This window comes from Echeneis naucrates, chromosome 12 (assembly GCF_900963305.1).
Source record: "Echeneis naucrates chromosome 12, fEcheNa1.1, whole genome shotgun sequence".
Classification (NCBI taxonomy): domain Eukaryota; kingdom Metazoa; phylum Chordata; class Actinopteri; order Carangiformes; family Echeneidae; genus Echeneis; species Echeneis naucrates.
Genome location: NC_042522.1, coordinates 1,034,561 through 1,057,697, shown reverse-complemented (window position 1 = coordinate 1,057,697; position 23,137 = coordinate 1,034,561). Strand labels below are relative to the sequence as shown.

Below are 23,137 nucleotides of genomic sequence, written 5' to 3'. Positions count from 1 at the left end.
ATAAATGCAGTAGCTCGATGGTAGTTCTGATGTGCTAGCGATTAGCATCAGCGGATTTATGTGACGCTTTTCTGGCATGTGTGAAATGACAACTAATAAAACCAAATATGTACAGTATCTCTCTTAAGTAGATGATACATAATAACCATAAATACTCACAGATCAACATTTTTCACAGCTCAATAAGGAGATGGGAATGGCACGTGTATTCAGCTCAGCAACAGTAAATTACTTCCTGACAACGGCAACACCACTAGGACATACTGAGCGCAAATGAAAACTAAAAAATGACACAGAATGATGACAGAAATTAAATATTACAACTAAATAGTGGGCAGCATGGCAGGATAATGGCATAGTGGAAACAAACTCGTGACCTTCTTGTTGTGACGCAACAGCACGAACCACAATAATGCCAATGTAACTGTCTGGAATATAAGGATGCTGGGAAAAGTTGACACTCACTAATCAGTCGAGAGGACCATTATTATTTGATTCAAGGCATTCCTCTCCTTGAAAGACATGCAACCAAATTATGAGACCAAAGAGAGCACTGTTTTAATAAAAGCATGGTAAAATTTAGTAATTATAGTTTGGTCAATATGAAAGTGCAACAGTTGTGTTAAACACTGCAAGTGCTGTTAACCTTTCACATGCACAGCTTTTCAGTTGGACTCAAAGTCAGTTTATCATAAGTAACAGATATTTGCAAGATTGCACAACTTCAACAATTTGACTTTGGATAAAAATGCCTGAATGTGGGTTATGGCAATATAATCTCTTTTTAAAATTGTTGAGATGGACTGAAGACTGTATACAAACAGCCATATAAAAACATGTACAAAATCATCAATCACTCAGCCATGGCTGGACTAATTTTTCTATTCTTATTTAATAATGAATATGTTGTGATGTGTACCTTGGCATGTGTTTTTGTAAAAGATAAATAATAGTGGTGACAAAACACAGCCTTGCGATGACCTAGTGGATGTGCACTTTAGGTCAGAGATGACACAATTTACTTTCACCTGTTAGTTTAAAAGTCTAAAATTCAACCCACGCAAACTCCATACAGAAAGGCCCAAGAATCAAATCCACAACGTTCTTGGTGTGAAGCAACAGTGCTAATCACTATGCCACTGTTGTGTCCCCTCTGTGAGACCTGTATACAAATTGGATAGGATCCAAAGTATATTCAGTCACTTTTAAGGTCTAAAACCTATGGAGTCAGAACAGTCTCATCATGAATGAAGTCTCACGGGGTTTTTAACAAATGTGCATGCTTTGTTTCGTAGTTGTATTTCGGACTTCACAAATGTAATTTTGAGGCACACTTGTAACCCCTGGCTGAACACAATCAACAGTTGTGAAGAATGGTCTGGTAGTTTTGCCAGGCAATAGATTTAGTCCAATGACACAAGTATGGTATACAGAACTCATGTTTCCTTCTCATTAACCTAGATATGGAAACATTTGATATGTTCATGATGCAAAACATGCACATTCACTAAATGATGACACATCACTGCCAATATGATGTTCAGTATCTTGCCCAAGGACACTTGTATTTGTGGACAGGAGGAGAGACTCAGAATCAGAATCACCTATTCCTTCCGATTAGTGCGCGACCCTCTGTAGCTCCTGAACCTTCTAGACAAACAAAATAGAAATTACAAAAACACAAAGAAATAAAGAAGAAGTCTCTCTCTCTCTCAGACAGATCACACTGACCTTAGATGGTGACCTTTGGACAGAATTCACACTGTGACAAGGACAGACCTGCTGGTTAACTTCACATCCAACTCACCCTGTCTGCCTTCCACAGGATAGTTCAGAGGAAAAAAAGATTCACAAACCCTTTGAAATTCACTCACCTTTAATAATTTGTTAACTTTTGGGTCTAAATTGCTGCTGCTGTTCTGTTTCCAACAGAAAGAGAAGAAAGGAATCCGGAATAGGGTTTTTACTGAGGGATTTTATGTTCCAGAACAAAGCATGAAACTCTTTAGCTCGTGTTAACACAGACTTTAGCTCATTCATCAAAAATCCTTGCAATGATGGAACTGGAAGTGCTAAAATGCAAATAAGCACCCTGGTTTTAAGACTTATTATTGTTCTTTTTCTATTCTAGTGTACTTAGAACCTGTGTGGAACCTGTACATGCAAATTTCTTAAATGGGTTAAAGACTCTGTAACACTGGCTCTGTCAAGGGCTAAAATAAAAGATGTTATGTGTAAAACAAAGTAGTGAATTGAGAAATAGTTCAAGAAATGTTTTCATCTGAAATTTGACAAGTGAACAAGTTATTTGGCTATTAGTTAAGGAGTGAAAGATTGCAGAGGTGCTGTACTCTCAGGATTATTTGCAGTCACCAAGTGATTGCGTATATAACACCTGATTAGAGCACAGATTATCTGCACTGTTTGAAAATAGAAGTAACTTATCTTTTATTTCTGTTTGCAACGCATGAACTCCCAGTTTTAAAGAATTAGGCTCAAATGCAATCAAATAAATATATAAAGAAAGCACTTGTAAGTATAGGCTTTACATGAATGTGGACACAGTGTGTGAAGCTAAAAGTGAAAATCCTTCAGTTTTCATTTTATTTAATGACCATCAGGAAATGACTCCACTGGTTATTATAAGAAAACTGAATTGAGAGTCTAAGGTGTTCACACTTGATCTATTATTTCAATAAACATTTACTGAGACCAATTAGTTCACAGTTCCAGTCTCTAGTTTCAAGACAACATATTTACTGATGTCCATGTTTTAAATTATAATTTTGAGGAAAATAGACCAGAAAGCACTCTATATGTGGCTCTAATGTGACTCACAGACTGTACCACACAATAAGAGATAGAGCACAGAGCAGGTCAGATCCATTTCTCACTGCTCCTCAGCTTTACTTTCTCTAAATGCAGTTCCTTAAATAAAAAATAAAATGAAAAATATATGTTTAAACTACAAATTGAAATCTTCTAAATGGCAGCTCACAAGCCCATGGGTGATAGAAAAAGGAAGTTTATTTGTGTGTTCCTGTGTCAGGGAGCGGTCAGTGAACGTGTCAGAGCCAGAGTCTTTGGAGCTGACAGTGTCCAACCTGAAACCAGAGGAGAGCTACAGTTTCAGAGTTATCGCCTACAATGATATGGGACCAGGAGAGAGCTCTGCACCTTTGAGGATTACCACCAAACCTGACTGTGAGACTCAAACACACACTCACACATCAAAAATTATTCTTTTTCATGTACACATGCTGTCTTTTTCAAATGATGTGCATTTAATAAGACATGTATTAGACACCATGTTAGGCAGAATATAAACTGGCCGTAGACATAGATGCAAAGAAAGCAAAAATAGCTCATGGCCAACTTTACACACAATGTGCACATGTATCTTTCTGTAGGGAAAAAAACTGCCCTGATGTCATCTGGTTGTAGTAATCCTGTCATCAGAACTAAACTCGTACTAGTGACTTAAAAGCGGGATATCTCAGCGTCTGCTGTATCATTATTAACCAGTCATATTAAATTGGTTCCTTGTGTGTCCATGAACTTTGTGGAAGTCCAACACTAAATCAGTGGAGCTACTTTTATACAACAGACTCACTCTACGATGAAGGGACAAAGGGTTAGGGTTAGGGATGAAAATGGCCAGCCCCTAGAAAAGGTTCAACTCGCACTTGTTGAAATGTAAACTCCATTAAAAGTGTAGTAAAATATACAGGCCAGTAGAGTTCTGTCCATTGTTTTACAGCAGAATAAACCAAACTGGTTTGGTCTTGAACAAATAGTAGTATAGGGTGTAATAGCAGCAGTGATAAATGTTTGTCTATGTGTCGCTACAGTACAAGTTCCTAGCAGGGTGGAGTGTCTCCAAGCGGAGACTCTGTCTCCCACATCTGTTCAGGTGAGCTGGGAGCCCCCCAGTCAACCAAATGGCCCCATCCTTGGGTACAGACTACTGTGGACTGAGAGTCCATCTGGCAAGGAGCAGGTCAGCATCATAACAGAGTTCTAGAGTGTAGTCCTACCTGTCAGAAGAGTTATTTAAAAAAATCACAAAGGGATTCACAATGACTTTCACTTCACTTCTGTTTTTATTTCAGAGTGTGGAAGTGAGCGGACTCAGCTACAAAATGGAAAGGCTCAATAAGTTCACAGAATACACAGTTCGGGTTCTGGCAATAAACAGCTATGGACCGGGCACTGCATCAGAGACTGCCAGCATTACCACTCATTCAGACGGTGAGCTTTCCCTCAGAATCAGTGTGGCAGCTTGATATAACATGTTATGGCCTTGAATGGATTTAGTGTGATCAAATTTTGTACATATATGAACTTAGCACAAAAAGTAAGGACATTTGTGTAGATTATTTCTTTGTTGTAACAATGCTTCTTGGCAATAAATCTTATACTGTTGGAAAGCCTCTTTATTTCCCTTTTAAATGGTGCCACATTTGTAAGGAACATGCATTTGTAGGATGAGTAGTAGTATGTGGGTTATGTTCCTGAAAAATTTGCCAAATCTTCTCTGCCAGTGACAAACAGCTTATTCTGTCATTGACTCTTGTTTGGCGTTTGGTGGATTGGATGATTAAAGTTTGAAAAATAACACATATTAGCAATTAGCAATTAACTATTTATTCATTAAGCAAACAGGAGCCTCAGAACCATACACAGCCACAACAACCTGACACCTCCTCCTCATACTTGTCACCAGTCTGGTCACACACTGCTGTTTGACGGCATCCCATTCTTCAACTAGCATTTGTTGTAAGTCAGCTAACGTGGTTGTGTTGGTCACTTTGGCATGAACAGCACACCCAAGCTGATCCCACAAGTGTTCGGTGGGATTAAGAACAGGACTGCTGGCAGGCCATTCCATCCTCTCCACTCCCAAATTCTGGAAGTCTCTGTTAAACCCTTCTCTGTGGGGGTGCATGTTGTCACCTTCGTGGATAGACTTTGACTGTGGAGATATGGGATTGCCATTGGTTGCAGAATCACATGTTGATATCTCTCTGTATTGAGATTACCTCCAAAGATGACAAGCCTGTAGCTTTTCCAATGAGGGTTAGGGTTAGCACAGCATCACAAAAGATGTTACCCTATCAGCGCAGCAATCAGCATAGCATCTTCTCCATACTTTGACCCTATGACCCAACTGCTGTAGGCAGAATCTGGACATATTGCTGAACACAACGTTCCTCCATGTGTTCAGGTTTCAGTGCACATGTTGCGTACACCAGCGCAAAAGGGCCTGAGGCTGAAAGGCAGTCATGACAGGCCTACTGGCAGCCCGATGAAACCAGAGATTGGCTGCGTGCAGTCTGGCCAGACAGCCGTCAGGCTACCATCCTGCAAAGCCTAACTGCAAATCTGTAGAAGACAGCCTACAGTACCTAAGTCTTGACAGGGTGAGGAAACTGTCTTATTGGGGTGTTGTCTTCTCGGGACACCTACAGATACCTACTGAACACTGCAGCAGGGCCCATGCTCGCTGGTCCCGAAAAGCACCTGACTGCCAGCACAACAAGAGTCAATAGCAGCAGCAAAATAAGCTGTTTAGCATTAACAGAGAAGATTTGGCAGTTTCATGGGCGCAATCCACATACTCAGCTCTGCTGCTCAACCCACAAATGCATGTTCCTTACAAATGTGGCACCATTTAAAAGGGAAATAAAAAGGCTAAACGGTATAAGATTTATTGCCAAGAAGCATTGTTACAACAAGGAAGTAATCTACCTAAGTTTACATTACTGAGAATCACAAAATTAAATTTTTGAGAGTTTTTAGTAGTTTGGCAACTGGGGTTTCGGGGTCTCAGGTTTGCAGCGTGCATGTTCCTACTTTCATTTGAGCTAAATAACTTTTACCACACAGCAAACCTGGGGCTGTGTAATTCTCCTGGACACTGTGTGTGTGTGTGCACACAAAAGCATCTGTGTAAGACAGAGAGAGAAAGAGATCGAGGGCCACAAAAATACAACAAACACAATTTGGAATCCCATAGAGATGAACTCACTCTTTTTCTCTTTCCCTCTGTCTCTCTCTCTCTCGCTGTCTTTTTCTCTCTCTTTCTCTCACACCCACACACACTCACATAAACCCTTTGTTTTACTGCATAAGTAAGAATATATTATTGAGATATGGAATCCCCTAGCCTAGAGTTAAATGGCCAAGGGCAAATAGTAGCAAGGAATGGGAGACAGTCAACAGGGACTTGTCAATAATTCTGAGTAGACTAGGAGGAGATGGAAGTAATAGATTAGAGAAAATGGGAGACATAATTTACTCCTATGGTGTTGAAAGATTTGGGGTACAAAAGAGGGTTGAAAGAGTACAGGTAGCTAAGTCTAGATGGCAAAGAGAAATTGAAAATGTATTAAAGAAAGAAGACAATTAAGAAAGCAGTGGAAAAGAGCTACAGAGGAACAGAGAAAGGGAATTAATGTGTTGCAAGAGGGGTTGAGAAGTAGGCTAGCTGTACTCAGAAGAGCCAAACATCTTAGGAAAAAGAGAAAAAAGAAAGAATATGTAAGAACAGCATTTTACAGGGACCCATTCAAGTTTGTTAAAGGATTGTTTAACCTGGAAAAGGGAGGGCAGCTTAAAGATAGAAGTAGAAGAATACCTGAGAAATAAATATTCAGATTCTGAGCAGAATAGAGTAGTAGGACTTCCACCTGACATGGCACCATTAGGGGAGATAGATCAAGAAATGGATGTTAGTCCACCTAGGTGGAAGAAGGTAGAGGAGGTAGTCAGGCATGCGAAGGCTTCTTCGGCCCCAGGGCCAAATGCAGTCCCCTACTGGGTTTATAAAAACGCACCTGATATCCTAAAGTTTTTGTGGAGGCAATTAAGAATAGTTTGGAAGAAACAGTCTATTCCCAGAGCATGGCGTAGGGCAGAAGGTGTTCTTATTGATAAGGAGAAGGAGTCTTCAGAGCTGAGTCAATTCCGTATGATCTCTCTCCTGAATGTAGAGGGGAAGATTTTCTTTAGTGTAGTTGCACGGAGACTAGCTAGTTATTTAGAAAGGAATAGCTTAATAGATACTTCAGTACAGAAAGCAGGAATACCAGGTTTTGCAGAGTGTTTAGAGCACACAAGCATGATTCGGCATCAAATTCAGGCAGCCAAGAGTGAGAAAAGAGATTTGCATGTGATATTCTTGGACTTAGCAAATGCATTTGGATCAGTACCGCATAGTCTTATTTGGGAGGCGTTTGATTATTTTAGAGTGCCTGGAGCAGTTGTCAATTTAGTAAGAAGAGGATTTCCAGAATAGACGATGTTTAAGTACAGCCAACAGGTTGGCAGAGGCTAGAAATAGGTATTATGGCAGGATGTATGATTTCTCCATTAGCATTCACAATGGCAATGGAGGTAATTATTAGAGCTTCTAGGTGGGTTGTAGGTGGAGAGAGGCAGCAGGATGGGATGCGCCTTACACCAATTAGGGCATACATGGATGATAGGAAGTTGATAACTACGTTTGTGCCATGTATGGAAAGAGTACTTGAGAGACTTAATAAAAACTTAAAGTGGGCTAGTATGAGAATCAAGCCTAGTAAGTCTAGAAGTATCTCAATAAGTAGAGGAAGATTAAGTGATCGAAGGTTTGTAATAGATGAAGAGGCAATTCCAGTAATTAGGGAAAACCAGTAAAGAGCCTAGGTAGGTGGTACAAGGCAGATTTGCATGATGGAGAACAGGTAGTGAAGTTTTGGAAGGATGTTGCTGAGGGACTGGATAGAATAGATAAATCAGGACTTCCAGGAAAGTTGAAGCTGTGGTGTTTGCAGTTCAGATTATTTCCTAGGTTAATGTGGCCACTGTCAGTATATGAGATTCCAATATCTGCTGCAGAGAAAATGGAAAGACTAGTAAGTTTTTACATTAGGAAGTGGCTCGGGGTTCCGAGATGTTTAAGCAATGTGGCACTGTATGGGACAGGCACACTTCAACTCCCAGTATCTAGTCTAGTGGAGGAGTTTAAATGGTTTTAAAAAGCTTAGATGTAGGCATTGAAGATATACGGAGGCAGGCAATTTTAGGAGGGTCTAAGACAAAGAGAGTTGCAATACAGTTTGTTCGGGAAGGAGGGAAATTAATACGATAATACGGAAGCAAGGCAGCTTAGAGATGCAGGTAGATTTATGAGGAAAGCTTGTTGTTCCCCAGGAAATAGCCTGCACAATCCTAAGGCCTGATATAATTTTGTGGTCTAGGAGTAGAAAGAAAGTATATTTCATTGAGTTGACTGTGCCTTGGGAGGATTTAGTTGAAGAAGCATATGAAAGGAAAAAGCTCAGGTATGGAGATCTAGGTAAGGATGCTGAGCAGCGAGGATGGAAGTTTAGGATTTGTCCGGTGGAAGTAGGATATAGAGGGTTTGTAGCAAGATCTACTGTTGCTTTGTTGAAGGAGTTAGGAGGAAGCAGACAGAGGGTGAGGAAAACAGTGAAGGAAATGTCAGATGAGGCAGTAAGATCCAATCAGTGGATTTGGGTTAGAAGACGTAATAGTAGCTGGGGGCCCAGCAGGGGGAGCTCTTAAGATAGGCAGACTCTAGGAAGAAGCAGAGGAAGAAATCCAGGAAGGGGAAGTGTATTTAAGTGGAGGGAGTGGCCTGTTTGAGCCTCTTGTGGTTAGTCCAGGTGAGTTGGCCTGTGTTGGTGTGTTGATTTTGTTTGAATATAGGATTGTTCAGGTGAGTTTAGTTGCTGAATCTGCTAGTGTAGCTTGTATTGCCTCCACCTCCTGCACACTCCATACTTTCATGCCCTCTACCCGAACCAGGGTCTGTATCCCCACCCCGCTTTCACTGGTGCAATTGGTGAGAGGTTAGAATAGTCGACAGTGGTGCTTTTTGTGTTTGTGCCTCTTTGACACCATGCGGTTAGCCCAGGCGAGTTGGCCTATGTTTGTGTTGCTCTACTGTTATCTTCCATATAACATAATTGTAGATTGACTATATACTTATATATATATATATACCTGGTCTCATCCAACATCTGTATTATCTTTTTATTCTTTTCTTTTTGCACCTCTTCTTTGTACAATGTTCGCTTCTATTTTTCTTTTTCTTCCTACCCTTTTCTAACTTTATTTGTTTATTTTATTTAGCAAGTGGCAGAGAGGCCAACAGGAAACGGGGAGCTTGAGAGAGGAATGACCTGCAGGATAGCTCTTTGTTTGGCATTGAACCCAGGATGCTGTAATAACATGGCATGCACATTAACCACTCAACCACCCGTGCTGTCTCAATCTATCCTTTTCAATGCAATAGTGATATTGTAGTATTGCATTATATATAGATAGATAGATAGATAGATATAGACAGTAAAGCTGTGTATTTATTCATGAAACTTTCTTTACTCTTCAAAACGTGCTATCCAGTCGATACAAAATATGTTTGTTTTCATAGATATAATTAAGATATAAACTATCAGTCAGCCATAGTATTACAACCACTGAGGAACGTTGGGTCTCATCAATGACGTGGTTGTTACTTTGACACATAGTTTGTATTGTACCTAAACATAATTCAGACCAAGTCCAGCTCTTCATGGAAACAGCATTCCCTGATGGCAGTATCTTTTTTACAGCAATATAACACTCCCTGCCACGCTGGCTCATGAACAGTCACCAGTTCAGGTGTTGACTTGCAAATTCCCCAGATCTAAATCTGTGGTGTGAGCTCGACAAACAGATCCACAAGGACACGCCTTCCAATTTCCAGGACTTACATTATGTGTTTGAGTGTATGTGTGTGTGTCACTGATCCATTAAATCAGAAAAAATAAACATTTGATCAGGAATGGTAGTAAACCGTTGTGGATTGATAGTGTCTGTTGTGAATGAAAATGCTTTCCTTCTTTTCATGAATGCAATACACTGAAAAAATGTTTTGTTGAATGAACATAATTTTATTTTGTCAAGTTTTGCACAAAATAATTTTATCTGATGCTAGATGTAGTATTTGTGTTGACTCAACAAATCATTTTTAAGTAAATAAACTACATTATTGATTGTACCTTAATAACTTTGAGTACATTTCACTTAAATTTCCTTAGTCCAATTAAACCCATTTGAATTTGCTTTAAAAAATTTTGTATGCTTTTTCAATTTTTTGTGTTCTTTCAAACCAATTAATATGTTGAAACATAAACTTTTTAATGTAGTTGATTCTAATTTAATGCTTTGGCAATAAGTAGTTCAACTTTTAATACATTTAATACTGAGCATCATACACCATACATAACCACAAAATGTGTTTAAACAACTAACTTTAATATAACACAAATTCTTAAAATCTCGCGTTAGAGCAGTTTAATGACCCGACAATCTTTTTACAAGATCAACACCTATAAATACTAAAGGCAGAGATAGTAAATGCAGTTTTTTCAAACAGATACATGAATGTGTTTGTAAAAAAATAAATGAATAAATTAAGATGATTCTTTAAACAACCATGTAGAAAGAAGACAAACGCTGATACACTGTAAGTGGTCTTTTCTCTACATTGGATTTGTATTCACAGCCTTCCAACATACAATTGATCGTTGTTTCTTAGATAATGGGTTATGTGTGCAAAATAATCACACTTAGTTCCACGTTCACTAAAACCCCACACCTGGCTAGAAGAGGATTGGGAGAATATCATGTGGTCAGATGAAGCCAAAATAGAACTTTTTGGTAAAAACTAACTCGTCATGTTTGGAGGAAGAATAATTGCATCCTGAGAACACCATACCTACTGTGAAGCATGGGGATGGACACATCATGCTTTGGGGCTGTTTTTCTGCAAAGGGGACAGGACGACTGATCCGTGTTAAGGGAAGAATGAACGGTTGAGGTCAGGAGACTTGCTAGGCCACATAAGGACCTTGAAATGCTTTTTATGGAGCCACTCCTTCGTTGCCTGAGCCGTGTGTTTGGGATCATTATCATGCTGGAAGACCCAGTCACGTCCCATCTTCAACGCTCTCCCTGATGGAAGGAGGTTTGGGCTTAAAATCTCACAATACATGGTTCCCCAAAGAAAATTTGTGGAGGGAGTTGAAAGTCTGTGTTGCCCAGTGACAGCCCCAAAACATCACTGCTCTGGAGGACTTTTGCATGGAGAAATGGGCCAGGTTAAGCCTTCCAGTATTAAGTATATAGTATATACTTTTTAAATCCTACAATGTGATTTCCTGGATATTTTTTTCTCTTTTTGTCTCTCATAGTTGAAGTGTACCTTTGATGAAAACTGCAGACCTCTCTCATATTTCTAAGTGGGAGAACTTGCACAATCAGTGACTGACTAAATACTTTCTTGCCCCACTGTAGTATAAGTATATGCATATGTATATGGTCTATATAGGGTCCCTGACATGTGTTTTATATATTTAAGATTGATATATTCTTAAAAAAAAACATTTAGGAATACAATTGTATCTATGTATGTTGATAAGTTATGTTACCATGTTGTCATGTTTAAACAAGCAAATAACAACAAATTAACCTTGAAACTTGAACTTGGACTTTGTACGATAGACATCAATGGTTCAGCGATCCCTCAGCATACAGCATACCAGAGTGAGAATATCAGTTCAGTAAAAGAAGTCAGTACAATACTAATACAGTTAAGACTAGTGAGTAAAGTGGTTTTTATCTGATGTATTTACAGTGTTTCATGTTTCTCTGCAGTACCCAGTGCTCCTCCTCAGAACATCACCATAGAGGTTGTCATGTCCAGGGTAAGTTGAAATGCTTGTGCTATTTTCTTCCCATCCCCCCTCTGTGCACATCTGTACACTGCAACAACTTCTAATGTTGTCTCATTCCCTGTTTTAACAAGAGAAAAATAATCACTTTAAAATGTTTTGTATCATATTTTAGGACATATTTGTTGATTGATATGATTCGCAGGGCAGTTCCCATTCATACACTGTAAGTAAGTGATGATTGTTTATTCTGACACACATTTAACCGTCATCAGTCAGCTCAGCCAACAGTTCCTCCCCAGTGATCTGACCTCATTTAACTGATTGATACTGTGCTCAAATGGGCCCACGTCTACAGTATGCACTGCTTTTCATAGTTATATACATTCAAATGGTTAACTCAAATAACATTTTTGATCATATAAAGGATCAAGGTCACTTGTCCTCTCATCTTCCTCTCAGAGTACTTTCTAAAGACTCAAAAAATGCATACATATGCATAAACCAATCCCTAAACTTTTTTATATACATAGTTTTGGTTCATCCCTATTAGCTTCCGCTATCTGGGTTGCTGATCTTTCGTAGCAACATAAAAAACATTAATACAAGCAAATATTTGCTTAAATACAAGTATAAACATAACTCAGTCTAACCAAGAATTCTATATTTACAAACAACATAATCCAATATGTCATCAAAAGCAGCTCATACTGTATTATATCAGACAGCATAATTTTTAGTGTGTAGGCACGAATAAAAGTATTTGTTTGTGTATTTTTTATTTTTTATTTATTATTATTTTTTTTTAAGATACTTCTCATCAGTTTGTTTCATTCATGGATATAAAGAATTCCGCTGGCAAAAAGCTCTACATCTAAACACAAGCAAAAACAGCCAAAGACCCAATGCTGCTTGTATATTAGGCTGTGTCCGATTTAGTCAGGTACGTGGTCAACTACAACATTAGACATTCACATCATATCAACTCCTCTCAACTCTTTAACTGTTCAAAAGCAGCAGACAGTTTATTAATAGGGCAGAGAGCTGGAGGAAGCTGCTCCAGAGAGCATTTTACAGAAGTTAATATAATAATATCTCTCTGGCTGTACTTTAAGGTGAATATAAGGAACGCAGCATATCATTTCAAGGTCTGATCTTGCTGAATGTATTACTTAATTTATTTCAGCTACTTATCACGGTTAACACATTTTCATGATTGTTAGGCTTTGAATACATTGACAGAAATAAGTAAAAATACTTAGCTGTTCAGTCTGGAAAACAGGAATGCATGTTTCCTGCTCAAATCTGACATACTGAATTTAAGGAAGTGATGGAAGAAGAGCATTTATATAAATAATTGCCATATGATGAGAAATCTAATCACATTCATCGGAAAAATGTGTCCTGAGGATTTTTCAACATCCTCGGTGTGCAGCTGCAGTGAAAATGATCAATGTCTCTAAGGAAGTTCTGAATGGCTGATCATTTATGTCCATAAAAAGGCGAGTCACATTGTCTTTGGAGAGCTGACCTCATTTAGTTTCTGTCAAGTTATTTTTCTGCATGTGATTGATATTTCTTTGCAGATTGGCTCTCAAGTCAGGCTTGATCAGTCAGTGATGCCAGAGCTGCATGACAGTTCAAAACAGAAGAACCAAACTTTAATTTGAAAAAAAAAAAAAAAAAAAAAGCAGATATAAATATAAATAAAGGTGTGTATTAAAAGGAATGATAGTGGAAATGCACAAGCAGCAGGTTTCAAAACACTGATGAAGGCTTTTTCACCAGCTCTGCCAGCCCCTTGTCCTGACTTCTGACCTTTGTTTGGATAAAATTGAGAGAAAAAGACTAATTAACTAAAGATACAGAGAAATTTTATTTTCCACTTCATTTAGTACCAGGATATCTCTGAAAGGAAATGACAGATTTTAACACTGATACATGTTGATAATTTGCTGCAGTGTACCAATCACAGCTAAACAAAAACTCAAACACCTGCCATTCTGTCCCATGTGTTAATGCTACAGCTGCCAGGTCTACATTGGTATTATACAAACTAAACTTTGTCAGAGTTCTATAGATGATTTATTTTTACTCCATCTGTATGGAGTGAAACTATGGAATGAATCTTAAATAAGGTCATTGAACAATAACAGCACTTTATCACAGGCGCAATGGTTGTTACTCTCCATTACAAGCTATTTCTTTCATTCACACACAACCCTGTGCCTTTATTGCATATATATTGCTTTCACTGGGAAAAACCTGTGGTACACTGGTACACTAAAACCAATAACCTTTGATAGGTAAAGTGCCACTCTACCCACTTAGCCCCTTTAATGTCAAGGGCAGATAAAGCTAATATAATGATGATTTTCATCTTCATCAAGTCTGTGTCTATGTCACATACTTTTTAAAATAAAACAAAAATCACTTTACTTTCTTGTTAGGAGAAAATTTGCCTTGAAACTGCCAATAAAAGTAAAATATATGTGAGGCGATCTCATTATCAGCTTGTCTTCAGCACCATCACTGAGGACAGCTACAGCTTTTAAAAAGGCAATTTAAACATATTTTTTTATATATGTATATGTAGCTTTAGCCAACATTGCACTCCACCCTGCCAAGTCACATTAAGTGAATATTTTATTGAACAAGCAGGGCAAACAGTGCTTCCCCAGTTGAAGCTGAAAAAAGACTAAAATGAAGCCAGTATCTCGTCTTGTTGATGTCATGTTGTCTGTTAGCAAAAAAGAAAAAAGAAAAAAAAAGAGGTTGTTTGTAAAGAGGTCTATGAGAAAATGTCCATAATTTTCACTTGAATCAATTCCTCTGTAAGAAAAAAAAAATCTGTAATGACTTTATGGTCACATTAATATACAACATACATTTCCTCATTTAGTGGTAAAATAGATAATAAAGGACAAAGGGGTATGAATCAGGTTGTGGCAGCCCCATGACAGACTGTACCACACAGCAACCTGCAAGGAAAGCACAGCAGTTCAGCACCCCCCGCTTCCTCACACACCACTCCAGAAGTAGGGGCAGAGATGAGGACTCCTCTGGTTTCCAAGAAAACCAACATGGTGGGGTCCAAATTAAAAAATGACAAAGGCTTCACATACTTGCATACAAATGGGTGACTTCACAGCGGTTTGACACTTGGATAACAACCTTCCAAAATCTTCTCTCTCCCTCTTGTGGCGGTAGGCTAATCACAGTCTACAGTGATTAGACTTGGCTACCAGTCCATCTGCACTTTCAGTAACTTTTTTTGGGGATGTCCCACTGACAAAGTTGGAGCCAAGAGGGGATTATCAAACAAACTGTGATTTAACCTCTCTGTGTAAGATCGGCACTTAGACAGTTAGCTGGTAGTGGTTAACATTTCAACTGTGAATGAAGCAGTGGTGTAAATGAAGGACTTACCATGAAGTTTCACATATTTATCCTCTGTACTGCAAATGTTCAGAAGAAAATCCTACAGTTTCTTAAGCGAGGAAATCATGTGACAGAACCTGAGTTTAGGAGAGATTTGCTACTGCTACTCTCTGAAAAGGATGGTTTCAGTCCTTCCTGCTATAGTGACCACCTGAATGTAGAGGCCTGAGGTGGAGGCTGGTGGCTGAATAGTGAACAGCGATATTCTTGACCACAAAATATCCACGATAGAAGCAGTATTTGAAAGAGGATGGTGGTGATTGTGGTGTGGAAAATAGCTTAAAGTGAATATTTTTAGCAGCGACAGCAGCACCAGTAGCAGCAATAATGATCTCCTGCAGCATCTTTCCAATTGGTTAATTGCAAAACACACACAGTGCATCTGTGTGTGTATATGTCAAACTCATGTCAACTTTCTGCTGTCAAACCAACTTTTCAAACAAATCTGGCATTTCTTCAACTTTCTTCCAGTCACTGGAGCATTGCTGTCAGTGTGTGTGTGTGTTGTTGAAAGCTTGATTGAACATAGAGTTTACAGTATGCCAATTCTTTGGGGTTTTTACCCAGAAGCCTCCAGAGTCCAGCTAGGGTCACTATCTCTCTGGCAGTCCAAGTCAAATTCAGACTTCGGAGTGGATTCTGGGAACATCCAGTACACCACAAACTTATAGCTGAACTACTGCTCTAAGAATAGCTTCTGGAAGAGTTCCCATTGGGTGCGATTAAACCTCTCAATGAGTCTCTGCAGGAATCTAATGTGTTCGTTAGGAGAAGCCAGAGACCCTTTCAAACATTAATTAAGACCTAGCAGTGAAGAGTTCAGCTAAGCTTAGTGTAACATGTTCATTTGATTTCTGAGGGCTTAAAATGAGGTTTCCTTGAGTGCATTATCAAAAAAAAAAAAAAAAAGTTCTCAGGGAGAGTCTCACCTTGAGAGACTGTGCGAACCACTACTACTTTAATGTTTCATCACACATTAATTCTCCTTTCATGTGGATGTGTTTCTATATTCTATATATATATATATATATTCTATATATATATATATATATATATATATATATGTGTTCGATATACGTTTCTCACATTTTCCTTCCTTTATTTGTGAATTGTGTTTTCAATTTCAATGGACTCTGGCCAATTGATCAAAAGATTTTGAAAGGACTTATACTGTACTGAAGGTTGACCATGACGTCCAGTCATGACCAATTGTGGCAGAGGGATGCATGGATAGTCTCCCAGATTGAATTTACACAAACTTCATTATAGATACAGCTATAGGCACAAATGTACCAGGTAATGACACAAGAAGCAGCTTTAAGTGTGAAATATGTATAATTATGTGCCATGAAACAGGAAAAACATATTCATTAAGATTAAAACAACTTGTTGAACTGCCTGGATACAGGGACACTTAGACATTTAAGCTGCACATACACTGGTAGCACTGTAAGAGGCACTCTTCTGGTAAGATCCTGTTCCATCAGATAAAAGAATATCCCCTAAACAGACACAGACACCGACCCTCACTGAAAGAATCCGAGAGAAAGCACTGACACCTTTTTTCTTCTTCCTGAAAATGAACTCCAAAGGCTGCAATGGCAGAACCATCTTTGCATTTAATGGACTTACTTCCTTTCACCGTGAGACATCATTATCACTGGATGAAAGAAACTCTTGACACACTCAGCAATGTTTAAATTTATAATCCCAGGACTCCACTGCCCTGTGATTTCACTCACAGTACCAAATACTGGAAAGAGTGAGGTATGTAGTATTCAAATCAAGTTTGGAACAATGGCTAATAAAATCCTTCACCCAGCTGGTTAACTGCCCACTTGCTCTTTTGCATTGCAGTACCATTACAGACTATTTCAGAAACTCTTGTCAGAGCAGATGGTCACTAGGAGTTCACAACTGCATTTAATCCCTAAATCTGATGAAAAAGTGCAATGTATTTTTTACAGCAGGTGTCTAATGTGGAACTCACAGCAGTTAATATTTTAGCCATGAAAGGCATACAAGAAAATTGATTATATTGATTAAAATAATTACCTCTCTAATCTCACTGTTCATTCCTTGTTTGTAAAATATACTGACAGTGCAGAACATTGTCAGGGCTCTAATGCAATAGATGTTTACTTTCAGTGTAACACACTGAGAGAGAGTGAGAGAAAGGCCTTTATGCGTGTTTTACAGCATTTTATAATGTGCACAAAAGATTTTGAACTAAAATTCAGAAAGTAGCAGATCATCATTTCATTCCTTTAATCACACAGTCATTCGCTCATTCTTTGACTGAAATGATTAGCAATTAATTATTTTCTTTTGTTCCATTTATTCATTTAATATTATTTAGTTTTTTCATTATGGCATGTTATTTAGTCCACTTTTTCTCAAAATCAGGTCTCCATTTACTTTAGATCTGTGCATTTTAGGAGTGTACCTATTCATATGTTCGTATATCAATTTCATTCATCTTAAAAATTGAAAAAACAGACATTATCCTTGCTTCTGTGCCAATAACATTGACACTCTATCTCACAGACACAGGGTGAACTGCTACCTGCTGTGCAAACTTTATGTTTCATCCTAAAGTTTTGATTGGTGTGTTAAATTAAAAATCCAAATCATTCTAATATTCCTGAACTCAGCATGGTGGTGCACAGGGGCCAAGTGTGTATCTTTGCTTACACTGACACTACAGGAGGAAAAGAATGAGTTTACACCAATTGCCTACCCTGCGTGATGTCCCTTGTGAGGTGCTTTTGAAATCTGTAGTTTGTAATTTGATTGTCACCATCTTGGCTATTGAAACCAAAAGGAACCGTACTTGGAGGAGAAGGTGGGGGTGAAGCATGTGGATCTGACCTGCTCTATGCTTTCTCAAGCAAGTCACCCTTTCTGTTACTGAATCACGGGGAAGCCACTTCCTAAGACATATCCTGCTTTATGGTCCATTTTCCTTTAGATTAAACATTATTAATTTTTCTAGCACAGTGAAATAGTGGATAGTGCTTTTTCCCTACAACAAGAAGGTTCAGTTTCCAGGCCTGGGGCCTTTCTGTGTGTAGCTGACATGTGTTTGCATGGGTTTCCTCTGGGTACTTCGGTTTCCTCCCACTGTCCAAAGACATCCATGTTTGGGTTCATTGGTGACTCTAAATTGTCCATAGGTCTGAGTGTGAGTGTGAATGGTTCTTTGTCTCTGTCTGTCTCTGTGTGTTGGCCTTGCGATGGATTGGCGACCTGCCCAGGGTGTTCCCAGCCTTCACCCAGAGTGAGCTGGGATTGGCTCCAGCACTCCTCACAAACCGGAAAAAGATAAGCGGCTGAAAATGAATAAATGAATGAATAATTAATTTAATTAATAATAATTAATAATTCAATATTTTACTGAAGAGGACTTGATTATAGACAATTATAGACTGAGACCATCAGCTCCTGAGGAAAACATTTTCTGAGCTAATAAATCAAGTGAGGAGTAGAGACATTCACTTAGACTTCAATACAATCTGGCTTCTTTTTACACAAAGTAATGGTCGTTGGATGGCTTCACTTTTATTTCAAGCCTCAATGTGTAATGTTCACCAAACAGTACAATGCACAGCCAGGTTTTGATTTGACTGGAAATATAAAAATTATTTTATGTTCTGCACTGATGTAGCACTATTTTTATTCTTGCATTTAACAAATCACAAAAAGTTTTAAAAGCTAATGAAAAAAAATATATATATTAGAACCCAAATGAAATGCTGAGGACTGCCCCTGTTGGCCCTGGGCTCTTTACATTAATATTAAATCAGAGATGATGGCTTAACAAGCTCTGGAAAATCCTTCCTGTCTACATAAAAAACAATTGTTCACACCTGCGTGTGTTTCCTGTCATATGTTGTTCTCAAACCCAACAGTTGGTATTTTATTTTTTGGACACACACACACGCTCTCTCTCTCTTCCTCTTGCCAGCAAACACATACACATTGCATGGTGCAGCATAGTGTTGCGTATTGCAAATTGCATTGCAAAGCAAACAGAGACTGTCTGCCCTCCACATGATTGCTCCTTTTACCCAGAGGACATTCAAACACACACACACAAACAAAGTGAGAGAACAAGACAGCTAGATGAGTAAACGCTCCCTGAATTCAATCTGTGATTGTTTTTTCATGTCCTCTGGGTGAGTGCTGCAATCACTGTGTGTGTGGGTCACAGCGTGGCTGAGATGATCTGTATGCAGCTCTTACATTGCACCTCTATGTAAGGAAACAAGAGGAAGCCACTGAATTATTCCAGTCTTGTTTTTCTTTCAAACTGTTCAGTAGAGGGTGCGGCAAATAATACAATAACCAACTGTATTCCTAAATGAAATGGATCAATGCTGTCATCTGTCCTGCATTGCAATGCAGTCTTTCTTGTAGGAGGCTGATACAAATTGAGCATTTAAAGACAAGGACCCCAATTCTCTTTCTGCTGCCATGCCTTCAGTACTTGGCATAGTTTGAGTATTGTTTATATATTTATGGACTACCAAAAGTTTAAAAAACATGAACCAGATCTGGAGCCAGTAGAAAACCTTTGGCTCTGTATATGTTGAGTCCCATATCCTGTAGAGCTGACGCAGTTTTGACAGCAAAGAGAACCTATGTAGTATTAGTATGGTCACTAAACTTCAATTAGAAGTGTCTGATTCAGCACTTACTATCATTGTCAGTTTCAGTTTTCCTATTCCTATTTTATTCTATTTTGTCTGACAAGTAAAACAGATTGAGGTTGAATCAGAAAATATCTGACAGGAATTTGACAGTGAATAGTAGTTTTTTATGGCTTTATTTCAGTCAGTATTTGGCAGAGAGGCTGACAGGAAACAAGGAAGGGGGAATGACATGCAGCAAGGGCCCCTTGCTGGAAGTGTTAATTTACCATGCACTCTAACCACTTCACTGCCAGAACTGCCTGTGAAAAATACTTTTAGGTTTGATCTTATAATTTATTTTGTGGGATTGATCAGCTGTAGATGATAATAATTATCAATCCACCATGACCCAACCCAATCAGCGATCAGTGTCATGTCATGTTTTCTTTTTTTGTTTTTTTTTTTCAATTAATGCAATTCAACAATTAATTCCCAGATTTTGTATATTATCAAATATCTTAAAGGAAGGAATCTTTGCAATATAAATTCCAGATGGAACAACGGAAATGTTCATGTTTTTCTTTCTACTAATGTGTGAAACAAACTAAACCCAAACCAGGAAGAAAAAAATAATACAAAAGAACAGTGGTCTTGTGAAAATGTTACACCCCTACTTTATGTACAGTTTTCCTTTTTCACTGCAGCTTAAATGAACTGCTTCACTAAAAGTTATGACCAATGAACCATTGTGGGATGCTCATGTTTTTCAAAATAAAAGGAACAAATTGTTTTTTCCACCTTCTCTTTTTTTCCCCATTTTACCAAGGTCGTACTGCACCGTGGTTTCTGTGTACTGTGACACCCCTATGTATTCCAAGGTAAATTGGGCCCCCCCCCGCCCAAAAACTGCTAACCACTATGCTTTTATATACAATCTTTAGTTGTAATGAAAATTAATCAATAAATGAAACTAAAAGCACAAGTAATGCAACAAGTAACACTTTTGCTTGCAGCTGTAACAATTAGAGTCTGTGTTTTGGGAGTAATATTTTTTAGACCAATGACATGAGACATTTACTAAGAATAATTGAGTCCCCAGTAGTGGGTTGATGCTGGGCGACTCCTACTGTCCATATCCACATTCTTGCCTGTGCTTTAAGCAAAACAGAAACACAACAGCAGAAAAAAAACAAATAAATCATGACATTATGAAATTGCCCAGAGAGATTGCAAACAAAGCAATTTACTGATAGATTCAGTATCAGCCTATTTGTGAGTTAATTGTTGCAGTAGGAGCTTCAATTTCATAAAACTTTAATCACAGTCGTAGTAGCAGCTGTATGTTGGCATTGGCAGTAGCTTGATGTATTCAGCAATGGTATTCATTTCTCCAAGCCAACGATGTATTGAAATGAGCACAGTTGTAGTTGTTTTGTTGTTGTGTTTCCGTCAAGGTATAGACTGTCCTCCTTCATGGATGGTTTGGCTCTTTGTGACTATGTGGGAGTAGTTCCAACATGGAAGTAACCTCTGTATTGTTTCCATGGAAACTGCACATCCAACTGTGTCCTATCAAAGTGGCTAATTAGGAAATGAAGTACATCGTGATACCCGACCATACAGAGAGGAAGAGAGAGAGAGAGTATGGAGGAATTTGGCTGACGCACACATTTATTTAATTTTACTATTCCTCTTTCTTTGTCCCTCCATTCACCTCTCCTCCCCCTCCTGTCTCAGTAATCAGTTTGGGTGTAATCAATTAGCAGGATGTGGAACAGCAGAGGGAACAGGTGCCGCTAAATGTTAATTAATTCCTCTGTGACCAGTAACACTGGCTGCATATTTGAACTGCATGTTGGCCCTATGACTTACATTTCAGCTGATGGAGGGACGTGTAAGTGTAATTGTGTTACAACAGACTTGGTCAGAATTACCTGCATGCCTGCAATTCAACTACAGCATATGAAATATCTCCATTAATAAATGTAACTGTCATTGGAGACTTTAACCAGTGCTGTTTCTGTGCTATGATGGGCTCTAAATCCTGACTGAAACTCTTCAAACAAACTGTTCCCATCCAGATGCTTGTGTAGTTGTTTTGCTACAGCTTTCTCAATGATTTTAGAAATAAATGGAAGGTTCAATTTTGGGTCTATAGTTTGCCAAAACATTTGGATCAAGATTAGGGTTTTTAAGCTGGGATTTGATGACTGCGGTCTTAAGTGCCTGAGGTACATAACCCAGAAATAAAGTCAGATTAATCAAATCTAGAATGAACGGCTCACTTAAATAAAAGATCTCTTTGAAGAGGCTAGTTGGTACTGGGTCTAATAGACAGATTGACGGTCTGGATGATGAAACTATAGAAGCTAGCTCTGAGAGATTCAGAGGTGAGAATGATTCCAGATGCAAAAGAGGCGTCGCAGCTGATTCAGGAGTTGCTGTATTCAGCAGGAGAGTTTTATCTAACGTAGGCAAGAGCTGATAAATTCTGTCTCTGATCGTGAGAATTTTATCTGAAAAAAGTCCATAAAATCATTACTGCTTAGAGCTAAGGGGATCACTGGTTCAACTGAGCTATGGCTCTCTGTCAGCCTGGCTACAGTGCTGAAGAGAAAACCTGGGGTTGTTCTTGTTTTCTTCTATGAGTGCTGAGTAATATGAACTTCTAGCACTGCAGAGAGCTTCTTTATATGTTTTTAGGCTATCTTTCCAGGCTCTGTGAGACTCTTCTGACTTACTGGAACGCCATTTTCTTTCTAATTTCATTGATGTCTGCTTTAAGGCACGGATTTGGTAATTATACCAGGGAGCCAGCCTCCTCAGAAATCTAAGTTCATGTTTGCTTGTCAGCCATCCTCTGCTTTCTTGCCTTTTAAATTGGGATACAATGATTTATTGATTTATTTTTGTCTGCAAAATTACAATTTAAATAATTTCCCCAAAGCAGCAGTCAAGAATGGGATACCATGCTCAGTAACACACCCACTGCCATCTCTGTCTGAGTAAGCTGCTGACTGTTTCTCTATGGTTAAACCAAACACCTTATTGATATGGTTCTTTGTTCTTACAAAGAGCCCTTTTTGAAAAATGTTTTCATAAATTGACTTGAGAGAGTGGAGTGATGTCAAAATTACCCTCAGATCATGTTACTCTCACTCCATCAATCACTCACACAAACAAAATTACAATTACTAAATTTAATTTCATCAGACTTAAACCTCTGATATAATGAATTTGTAATTCACAGTAATGTTTTTTATATTTTAATATTATTTTTTTCATAGCCTTGTTGCAAAAAGTGTACTGCAGCAAGAAAATAGTAGGAGAAGCAAG

General features: G+C 38.5%; 1 protein-coding gene across 1 annotated transcript in view; it reads left to right on the top strand.

Annotated features, from left to right (window-relative positions):
- Positions 1-23,137, top strand: part of dcc (DCC netrin 1 receptor) — a 193,744-nt gene that overhangs the window by 97,823 nt on the left and 72,784 nt on the right. Inside the window, exons 9-12 of the mRNA XM_029516393.1 lie at positions 3,050-3,204; positions 3,852-4,000; positions 4,113-4,251; positions 11,710-11,759. Coding sequence (XP_029372253.1) covers positions 3,050-3,204; positions 3,852-4,000; positions 4,113-4,251; positions 11,710-11,759 — 493 coding nt within the window. The remainder of the gene's footprint in view (positions 1-3,049; positions 3,205-3,851; positions 4,001-4,112; positions 4,252-11,709; positions 11,760-23,137) is intronic.